This window comes from Pseudophryne corroboree, chromosome 1 (assembly GCF_028390025.1).
Source record: "Pseudophryne corroboree isolate aPseCor3 chromosome 1, aPseCor3.hap2, whole genome shotgun sequence".
Lineage (NCBI taxonomy): Eukaryota > Metazoa > Chordata > Amphibia > Anura > Myobatrachidae > Pseudophryne > Pseudophryne corroboree.
In genome coordinates this window covers 620209119-620220715 of record NC_086444.1, presented here as the reverse complement: position 1 = coordinate 620220715, position 11597 = coordinate 620209119, and the positions used below count along the sequence as shown (strand labels likewise).

The following is an 11597-nucleotide window of genomic DNA, read 5'->3' as shown; positions in this document are numbered from 1 at the left end:
AAGATAATTGAGGGGCAAGAGAGACGCTATGCTACGCTCTCCTCCCCTCACATAGAAGAAACAGAGCCAGCGGCAAGGGGTGGGGGGCAATGAGCGCACAGTGGGACAATGTATATCTGCCACAGGGGAGTATTGTATATCTGACACAGTGGGGGCATTGTATATCTGACACAGTGGGGGCATTGTATATCTGGCACTGTGGGGGCATTGTATATCTGGCACAGTGGGGGCAATGTATATCTGGCACAGTGGGGGCAATGTATATCTGGCACAGTGGGGGCAATGTATATCTGGCACAGTGGGAGCATTGTATATCTGGCACAGTGGAGCATTGTATATCTGGCACAGTGGAGCATTGTATATCTGGCACTGTGGGGGCATTGTATATCTGGCACAGTGGGGGCAATGTATATCTTGCACTGTGGGGGCATTGCATATCTGGCACTGTGGGGGCATTGCATATCTGGCACAGTGGGGGCAATGTATCTCTGGCTCTGTGGGGGCATTGTATATCTGGCACAGTGGAGCATTGTATATCTGGCACTGTGGGGGCATTGCATATCTGGCACTGTGGGGGCATTGCATATCTGGCACTGTGGGGGCATTGTATATCTGGCACAGTGGGGACAATGTATCTCTGGCACTGTGGGGGCATTGTATATCTGGCACAGTGGGGGTATTGTATATTTGGCACTGATGGGGTAATGTTACTTCATCATTGGCCATTGTGTGTGTATATTATATATGTATATTATACAATGTCCAGTGATAAAGTAATATGTTGCTCAGAGTCTGGCCCTGCCCCCGATCCCAATTCCCACATTGCAAACGAAAATGCAGGCTTTCGCGCATGAACTAGTCATATAAATAGTTTTCACCATCGAATACTTTTGATGTGATGGTTAGTAACCATTGCATCGAAAGTTTCAATGGTGGAACATTGCCATCATATGATGGTTTGCTTTCGATGTCCATCCCTAGTGGGAACTAGAGGAGGACTGGGAGGAGACGGATAATAGAGGGAAGCGGGCGTGGTGGCGTGTTACGTCAGGTAATGGGCGGCTCCCATAGAGTCACGGTGGGCGGAGCTCGCTCTCAGTCTGGTCCCGGAGCTCGGACCGGAGCGGGCTGGGGGACGATGTTGCCCGGCCGGAGGAACGCGTATGTGCTGCTGGATGTGCTGTGCGTGTGTGTCGGTGAGTAGTACGTTCCCGGAGAACTTTCCCTAAGTAGCCTAAAACTCTGCTGCCATGTTACCTCCACGTATCTCCCACCTGGCCACCCCCTGTGCCCACGGCTCCCACCTCCCTGTCCTCTCCTGTAGCTGGGTGTGCAGCAGCGCCCATCCCTCTGTCGGCCGGCTGCGCTCCGACCCCGGCAGCCCACCTCCTGCCTCGCACTTTATGCTGCCGGTTCTAGCTGCGCTCCACCGCCTCCCCCCATTGCTTCAGCCATGATCCCCCTTTGTATGGTGCCCCGGTGATATCACGCTCCCCTTATCCACGGTACGGCGGTCTCTGTGCTGCTCCCTCCGCTGCCTTTGTTGTGTTCTCGCTGTGTCCATGGTGCACCTTCTGACCCTACCGTCTATTACTCCCCCGGCTGCCCCAGACTTACACGCTGCTCTCTGCATTGTTGTCTGTGTCTCTAGCCCGCTGCTGTACACTTCTGTTGTCAGAGATCTGCTCCTGCATTGTTATGTAACTAAAGGTTGCAGCAACGATGTGTATTGGAAGTCCAGCTTGTAATAAACATTACTGTAGTCCAAGTGGAACATGTCTGCTATTAAGAGAATCTGTTACTATTACACGTTCATAAAAGTTTCACTACTACTGTACTCCCATTACACTGTGATGGTTCCTAAAAAAAAAAAAAAAAAAAAAAATAGGAATGCACCTCCGTCACTTAGCCCTCTGGCGAGATCATGACATATAGTGACTGTGTGTGATATGCAATTCATTCTAACACTTCTAGATATCTATTCAGTGCCACTTCTATGGGTTTTCTTCTATACTCCGCATTGAGCCAGTTAAGTGGTTTAATTTCTCTTATAAAAGTATAAAACTGTCCACTTCACCTCATAGATCAGATCTCTGCAGTTGGGTGTGATATTTACCGTCCTGCTTCTCATTACTTTGGGGGATGGGGAATATCAGCAAGGTGCAAACCTCTTTGCTATCCCTGTGTGGTGTAGGCTTTAGCTCACTGGCAGTTTTCCATTATCTAGTGTATGTGGGACAGCAAATGGTAATGTTTGTGTATGTGCAATGAGGGTTGTCTGACTGCTCCTTATATTCATCATTGTGCACACTCCCTCTCGCTCACAGAAACGCGTAAGCATTTAACAGGTGCATGTGCAATCAATTATTCCATTAATAGAGATATACTTCAGAGAGTTTCCATATGACTCTAATTTTTACAAGTGATTTAAGTTTTTCAATAGATGCCTATCTCCATGGCCTGCCTAAACCATTCTTCAGGCTTCATTGGTTCCCGACTATCATTTGTTTCCACTTTCTCATGTATGATATATTCCATGTGTGTGTGTTCTGATTCTAGTGCTATACAGGGTGTGAAACCTTGAAGAAAATTCACGCACAACTAGAAGTTGTTACTGACACTTTTGTGTTGTATTATCCCTCTGCATCGATTAACAACTTTATTGTTACTTTCTTCCGTTTCCTTCCCCAGGGGTCAAATTACACTTATAAATTCAGATCAAGCCTTAACCGGTTCTCATCAACTGTACAAAAACATTTGTTTTACTAGTTCTCTCGTCTCCTTCACCATTTATTTTACCCTAAATAACGAGGAGTTATATTTTCAGTTTATGACTATTTTCTACTATTGAGCTGTAACTCTTGATTCTCGAGTTATTCCTGGTACTAACCCGGGTTGCCTGTAGTGTGTATGGTGCAACTTGGGTTTCACTAAAAATACTTGAATGTTTATGGTGCTTGCAGATGATCTGCTCTGCAGGCACCAGAGCACAATGAGCAGTGCCTCATACCAGGGCAGACGCGGATTCGACCAGGGAATTTCTCAGGTACAAGGTATAATGTGAAAGGGGGTCCCTAGCTGGGACACGGGTTGAAGCTGTGTTCAAAAACTTGGGTGGGAGCCCCGGCCCCTGTCTGAAAGGGGTGTTTAAGGTGCCTGTAAAAACATTGTGAAGTGTAGTGGCAACTGTTCTCCATTCAATGGGGGGGGTTCATCCATCAGATGTTGAACGGGATGGATCTGACCAATTATACGGTCGTCATCCAGCAGTGTTAGTTCCACCAAAATAAGCATGTCCAGTCTACGTGGAAACCCTTATCTTTTAGTTTTGATTATAGATCTCTGTGTATGACCATATGCATCAGTAAGGCCAAGCAGCAGCTTTAAACAGTCTATGAGCAGCTTTTAAATACCTGCTAGTTGGAAGTGTTCCAATAACAATAGACAGTTGTTTTGTTATGACAGTGGTTTATGATCATCTGTAGCAGTCAAACAAAAGCTATTGTACATGCCTACAGTATATACATTTTGATTAGACTAATTTTCTGTAACAGTGACACAAACATTTTAAAAATAGAGGTTCTCTAGAGCATGTAGTATTTTGTGACACCTAGGGGGTCAATTCTATTCAGCGACAGTTGAATAGCGCTGGGAATTAGCTCCCGACGCTATTCAATTCAGCTCCAGTTAAGTTGGCGATGGCCCGTTCTCGCCGACTAAACAGGTTGAATTGTCAGGAGCACGGGCATTCTCCGACTTAACTCCCCGGCGCGAGGCTGATTCCCGACAGAATCAGCCGGCCGCGCGGCAGCACTTTTGTCGGGTTTCTTCTCTCATCCCCCGGGGATGAGAGAAGAATTCCCGACAATTGAGGGTCACTAGTCGCTGTATTGAATAGCGCCGGGAGCAAACTCCCGGCGCTATTCAACTGTCAGTGAATTGTATCGACCCCCTTGGGGAATTCTGTTCACTTTATTGTAAAGCGATTAGACCTATTTATTTAGGGTGCAGAGTGTGTGGTGCACACAGGCCCCTGGGTCCATGGGGGCCACACACTTCACAGCCTGTGTCCAAAGTATACTCTCGTGTTGGCAAGCGGGTCCCATCTCCTACGCAGTACCATCCTTCCAGTTACCTTTTCTGGAAGATGGCACCACACAGTGAAAGGAAAGACTCTGTGCCAGAGCATTTGCTCCCTTGCACACATGTACTATCTTCCTGAATATCATTGGGAAGGTGCCACTACAGAGAAGGAGGAGCCCACTAGCTGGCACAAGGTAAGATGCGGGGCTGGGAGGGCCCCACTGAAATCAGACCCCCTCATGCACAATATACCCCAGCATAGGCAAACACAGAGGGGGTGGGGGTTCTGGTTGCCTGGGAACCCCCCTCCTCTCGGCAAGTTTCTCAAATTATGACAATAGTAGCAATAGTATACGGTATGATTACTAGAGCTGCTGCCACATCATGCAGGTTATGGAGCAGAGCTGCTGCACATGCCCAGTGGTAGCTTCTTATTCTACCAAGTTTGCTCTATGTGAGGATCTGAGTCCTCAATCAGTGCTCTGGACTAGAGAGTAGCTACCAGGAAGAAGAGACAGGAGCTTACCATGAGGTGGGAGAATGTGTGCTTAGAAAGTGCAGTGATGGTTCTACTATAGTTGTATACTTATTAATAGTTTGTTTAACCTTTTATAGTTTGTTTAACCTTTTCCTGACCACTTCTTTATATAATTTAATTGTTTGATACAGCGCATACTATAGACCATCTAAAGTTTTAAATATTAATAATTTATTCCATACAGTATCCAGTGTATAAAAAGACAAATGTGTACATTAATGTCCAGGGTCGTTACTAGGTTCTTTTACCACTCCCCCAGTCTCCCACACTTACTCCAATGTTCTGCAGATTCTGAGATTGTGGACTACATTTGGAAACCCCTCTCTAGAAATCTTGCGTTTCCCACTGCCCAGAGTTCATAACTGTCCATATACAATGCCTTGCTAAAGTATTCACCCCCTTTGCATTTTTCATGTTTTGTTGCCTCACAACCTGGAATTAAAATGGATTGTGTGAAGGTTTGCATCATTTCATTCACAGAACATGACTACAATTTTGAAGATTGTTTTTTTTTTTAAATTGTGAAGCAATCAACAAATAGGACAAAATAACAAAACTTCAGCGTGCATAACTATTCACCCCCCTAAAGTCAGTACTTTGTAAAACCACCTTTTGTAGCAATTACAGCTGCAACTGCTCCAGCTCCTTCATGTTGGATGGTTTCTGCTTGTGAACAGCAAGCTTCAAGTCTGACCACAGATTCTCAATTGGATTGAGATCTGGGCTTTGACTATGCCATTCCAACACATTAAAATGTTTCCAGTTAAACCACTCGAGTGTTGCTTTAGCAGTATGCTTCGGGTCATTGTCCTGCTGGAAGGTGAACCTCCTTCCCAGTCTCAAATCACAGGCAGACTGAAACAGGTTTTGCTCAAGAGTATCCCTGTATTTAGCACCTTCCATCTTTCCCTCGACTCAACAGTTTACCAGTCCCTGCTGCTGAAAAACATCCCCACAGCATGATGCACCATGTTTCACTGTGGGGAGGGTGTTCTTGGGGTGATGGGATGTGTTGGGTTTGCGTCAGATATAGCGTTTTCCTTGGTGTCCGAAAAGTTCAATTTTAGTCTAATCTGACCAGAGATCCTTCCTCCATACATTTGGGGAGTCGTCCACATGCCTTTTGGCAAACTTAAAACGTGCCTTCTTATTTTTAACACTTAAGTAATGGCTTTTTTTCTGGCCACTCTTCCAGCTCTATGGAGTATACGGCTTATTGTGGTCACATGTGCAGATACACCAGTCTCTGCTGTGGAACTCTGCAGCTCCTTCAGGGTTACCTTTGGTCTCTGTGCTGCCTCTCTGATTAATGCCCTCCTTGCCTGGTCTATGAGTTTTGGTGGCCGGCCCTCTCTTGGCAGGTTTGTTGTGGTACCGTGTTCTTTCCATTTGAAGATGATGGATTTGATGGTGCTCCGGGGGATCATCAACGATTTGGATATTTTTTTTGTTTATAACCCAACCCTGACTTGTACTTCTCAGCAACTTTTTCCCTGACTTGTTTGGAGAGCTCCTTGACTTCATGGTGTGATGCCTCCTACTTAGTGGTGTTGTAGCCTCTGGGGCCTTTCAGAAGAGGTGTGCTTATACTGACAGATCATGTGACCCTTATGGGCCCTACACACTTTGCGACCGCCGCCGAGCTGCCCGACGGCGGATACGGCCGACCCGGCAGCACGCGCGCGCGGGGGGGTGGCGGGAGGGGCAGTGGCGGGAGGAGTGAAGTTTCTAAACCACCCGGCTCCATAGCAGTGCAGGCAAATATGGACGAGATCGTCCATATTGGCCTGCATGCACAAGAGACTGGGCACCAGTGATGAACGAGTGTGGGGCCGCGCATCGTTCATCGCTGGTACCTCCACACTGAAAGATATGAATGGTATCTCGTTCATTAATGAATGAGATCGTTCATATCTTTCAGTATTCTCGCCCAGTGTGTAGGGCCCATTAGATTGCACACAGGTGGACTTCATTTCACTAATTATGTGACTTCTGAAGGTAATTGGTTGCACCAGAACTTTTGAGGGGCTTCATAGCAAAGGGGGTGAATACATATGCACATGCCAATTTTCACATTTTTATTTATAAAAAATATTTTTTATATACTTTTTTTTTTTTTTTCACTTCACCAACTTAGACTATTTTGTGCAGATCCATCACATAAAATTCAGAGTGTAAAAAAAAATAATTAATTACAGGTTGTAATGTAACAAAATAGGTAAAAAGCCAAGGGGATGAATACTTTAGCAAAGCACTGTAAGTAGTACAGAGAGTTAGAGAACAAAATATGGGATCTATGTTTTAATGAGAAAAGCCATGTGGATTATGTTGTTTCTGCATGGTTTAAGTATCCTGTCTGTTTATCAACTGGCAAATGGATATCTTCAGCTTTAGGCAAACTAATCTCTGTCCCTTTATTCTCATTGGAGACTGTAGCGCGGGCATTTACCAGACCAAGCTTTTCAGAGCTTGTCCCTGATGGGATGCAGTTATGTGACCAGCGCTCACATTACCTCCCCCTACATCCCACACCCTCACAATCCCAACGCTCAGCATGCCGACCATTTGGGACAATACCCACTTGTGACACCCATAGAGTGGGAATAGGACTTATTGCACACCCCCCCCCCCCCCCCCCCCCGTCAGCTGCTGCCGGGATGCCAGTCACGCAATACACACCTGATAACTAATACCATCTTTAGATGGAGTCACAAGATCTGTCTGTGACACCCTCTATGCTTCTCCTCTCCAGGGGGTCGATTCAATTCACTGACAGTTGAATAGCTAACTCCCGGCGCTATTCAATACAGCGACAAGTGACCCTCAATAGTCGGGAATTCTTCTTTCACCCCCAGGAGATGAGAAGAAATCTGACAAGAGTGCGGCCGGCGCGAGACTGATTCTGTCGGGAATCAGCATCGCGGCGCGACAGAATCAGCCTCGCGGCAGGGAGTTTAGTCGGAGAATGCCCGTTCTCCCGACAATTCAACCTGTTAAGTCCGGGAGAACGGGCCTTCGCCGACTTAACTTGAGCTGAACTGAATAACGACGGGAGCTAACTCCCGGCATGATTCAACTGTCAGTGAATTGAATCGACCCCCATGTGATCGCAAAATGATTCTTCTAGTGCACAGTGGCCCTCGTTCTGAGTTGATCGCACATATCAACTTTTTGTTGCTTGTGCGATCAACCTGACTCCGCCTATGGGGGAGTGTATTTTAGCATAGCAGGGCTGCGTTCGCTTGTGCAGCCCTGCTATGCTAAAAAAGTTTCCTGCAAAACACCAGGGTCAGACCTACTTACCCTGTGCGATGGATCCAGGGACGTCCCACATCCGCCCTCCAAACGCCTACGTTCACCTCAACATGCCTTGAAAACAGTCATGTTGACGCCCCGCAATCGCAGCTGCGATCACTTTCTGCACTGGCGGCATCGCTGCCCGGCGACAACTGTCTCCTGGCAATGGCGCGCATGCGCATTGTGGGTGCGACGCAGTCCCAACCCGTTCTCACCGCAGCAAAGAACCGCTGCATGCGAACGGATCAGAATGACCCCCAGTGTTACAACAGACAGAGCTGAATTAAAACTCTGGGGGGCCAGTGGCATGTAAGACTGGGCGCGTAGTCAAGCTGTTAGTGTGCACACACATCACCCCCACTTCATATTATGCTGGGGGTTTCTGACAACAGGTAGCTAATCACTTCACTGAAAACCTGTTTGCTCGGGACAGGCTCCTACAAGTTGCTGTCTCTGCAAAAGTTTTCCATAAATTTGCACTAAATGCCAATGATAAACCTAAATATATAATCAACCTAAATCCCTTATTCTTTCAAAATGAACCTTCGTTAAGGCCCCATGAACACTTTCTCCTTCCCCTTCTTTTTTTTTTTTTTTTTTTTTTTTTTTTTAAAGTACTAGGGGCTGGTTTAAAAAAAATAACACTGAGGAAATTTTGTTGAGGAACCTGATCTGCAAGGTCCTGGAGAACTCACCCAGGTGTGTCGTCCTGCCCCTGTGTTCAGAGAGGTCTGTAAGTGTGTGTGTGTGTGTGTACAGGTGTGCCTATGTGAATGTATAGTGTATGTATGTGTGTATATATATATATATATATATATATGTATATATATATATTATATTGATGTACAGTGTGCATTTCTGAGCATATGTTGTGCTTTGATCATAACTGATCACTTGTATAGTTTGTAAACTCCACTTATGAATGATTATAGTCTCTATAAAGCGCGACGCATAATACAACAGCTATATTAATAGTTTACAAATTAACTTATGGGGGGGCGATTCAGTTGTTGTTCTGTTCAGGCATAGGGAGATGCATTTAATCTCTCAGCCCCCCAAACCCCTCCTTCCCCCTTCCCCCTGAGCAGAAGTGTGATAAAATTACCCGTTTGAGCACCCAAACAGCACTTTTCACGTAGCAGGCAGCACTCTGATCGGGTTTAGCGGTTTTACTCTGCTAAACCTGACCTGTCTGGGCGCAATCAGTGCGATAAAATGAACAAATAATTGAATATCCCATTCCACACCAAGTTCCCTTCGCTGTATACGGAAGATTGTGCACGATAAATAATTGAATGGCTCCCATGGAATGGAAAGCTAGTGTGTTACCAAACATGGTCACATTTGTGTACGCATAAACAGGGTGTGGTATGGAGGGTCGACAGTGTCTAGGTCGACCACTATTGGTCGACAGGGTTTCTAGGTCGACATGAGGTGTGTGGGTTGTTGTTTTTTTGTAGTTTTCTCCGTACAGTGACTGGGAACCCCAACTAGTGCACAGTGTCCCCTTGCATGGCTCGCCGTGCTTCGGGCAAGGTTACTGTTCCCAATCGTAGTCCACGTGGATCATTAAGTATGAAAATGTTCACAAAACAAACAAAAAAATTGTGAAAAACTCATGTCGACCTAGAGACCCTGTCAACCTAGTTACTGTTGACCTAGAGACCCTGTCTACCCAGAAACACTGTCAGCCTAGCTACTGTCGACCCAGAGACAGGATACCGCATAAACATATGCCTGTAAACACTGCATGTTAAACTCTGTACACATTATTCTGGTCTTGAAAAAACTTCTATAAAGAGGATGTAAAACTAGTATAATAGAAGAGGATCCGGATTGTTTTTACTTTAGTATGTGCAGGTGTGGGATCTGTTATCCGGAAAGCTCAAAAAAAGTAAAGGGCGATTTGGGGAGAGATGTGTGCTGAGCATGGGGGGGGGGGGGGGCTCATTTCACCCAGCGGGTGATATGAGTGATCTGCTAGATTGAGCCTGAATGCACCAGCGATAGCGACGCGCGGGGCTGCGCATCGCTGTCGCTGTGGGGGGTACACACGGAGAGATCTTGCTTAAAATCTAAGCAATCTAGTCAGATTGCGTAGATTCTAAGTAGTGATCGCTCCGTGAGTACCCCCCTTAAGACTTAATAATTTTTTTCAAAATAACGGGGCAAATGTTAGAGACTTTGTGGGTGAAAGCACATTATTTTAAAATGTAATTTTATAATCTCTATATTATGTACAACTCATTTATCTAGGAAGCCTTGCATCCCAAGCATTGATTAATCATTTCCTTTTTATATATGTGTATTGTGGAGGCAGCCTTCTTTAGGACCTATTCATTATAATTCATTTTTTAGCTATTATAACTAGAAAACTGTGTTAAAAAATGATCATAACGTTTGAAGCTTAAGAACACAAGAAGTAAATTTCTCTTAAATTAGTGCACACTGCCAGTACAGTGGATTGCAGTGTTAGAAAAAAAAGCTTACACTAACATGCTTTGCAAGGTGTGCTTCTGTTTTCAATGTATATTACTGATCTGCTTAGCATGTATGTGAGGACGAGCTCTAAAGGGTCTAGTTGCCATTGTAAACATATGGAAACGTCGCCAACGACACTGCAACTCACTACAGACTCGCAGATTTTTCTATATAGCCTTATGGGGTTGCAAACACGAGTCTGAGATTCCGGAGATACTGTAAGTGGATCATGTAACCACACTTATTCACACCGCACAGGGACTCGCAGCTAAATAAATTGACCATTTAGAAGGAATCATAGTGGATCAAGGGGGTGATTTCATTTGTTTATCACTCTCTTCAAAAGTGACCAACTATTTAGTTGTTTTGGATGAACAGGATACAATTTTTGTATTTCTGCTAGCACCCTCATGAGTTTTGGGGCTTGCTAGGGGTGCACTTAGCACAGTAGAATCTGCTGAATATGGCTAATCCCATGCATTTGGGTGTAAGAATGCTGCCATCGCAATTAGCAGGGGGCTGATCGCGCAAACTTTACACAGGATCGTGAAACAATTGAATTACCCCTTTGATCTACTACAATTCCCTCTAAGGCGTCAATTCAATTCTTTGTGGATAGAATTGCATCGGGAATTAGCTCCCGGTGTTATTCAATTCAACGCGATGTTATGTCAGAGAAGGTTGGTTCTTGCAGACTAAACTGGGTGTCTGGAGTTTTGTTAAGTTCCTGGATGCCAAAACACCGTGCTTAGCGTCTCTGTACAGTATTTATTTTCTATCTAACCAGAAACCCGCACCCCGTGCAAGATGGTTGGACAATTGGAGGGGACCCGACACACGGTTGCGTGCCGTTTCCCTTTGCTGTGTCACATAAACTAGTGGCCGGTCTGGCCTGAAAGCCAAGATTCTCCTCTTTCGTATGGTACTCTTCTCGAGTCTCTGGGGCACCCAGAGCCGGAGATATTGGGGCACAAAGTGGACCCATTTTCCCATAGACTATAAGGGCCTGTTAATTCAGACCCACCATGGGTTCTGATGCTTGCCGTTAGCCTTGTGGGGGTCACAGAAACTTGGTTGGTATCCTCTGGTAGCTAATAGTCTCCCCTTCCATCCCAACCCGCTTCTGATCCGATTGGACCCCAGAACCGGAGATATTAAGCTTTAAGCCCATTTTTATTTCATTTAATAGCTCACATAA

The 11597-nt window shown here is 45.5% G+C and overlaps 1 protein-coding gene across 1 annotated transcript in view; it reads left to right on the top strand.

Annotated features, from left to right (window-relative positions):
• The first annotated feature begins 986 nt into the window (after nucleotides 1–986).
• Nucleotides 987–11597, top strand: part of PLPP2 (phospholipid phosphatase 2) — a 90488-nt gene continuing 79877 nt past the window's right edge. Inside the window, exon 1 of the mRNA XM_063914462.1 lies at nucleotides 987–1196. Coding sequence (XP_063770532.1) covers nucleotides 1055–1196 — 142 coding nt within the window. The 5' untranslated portion in view covers nucleotides 987–1054. The remainder of the gene's footprint in view (nucleotides 1197–11597) is intronic.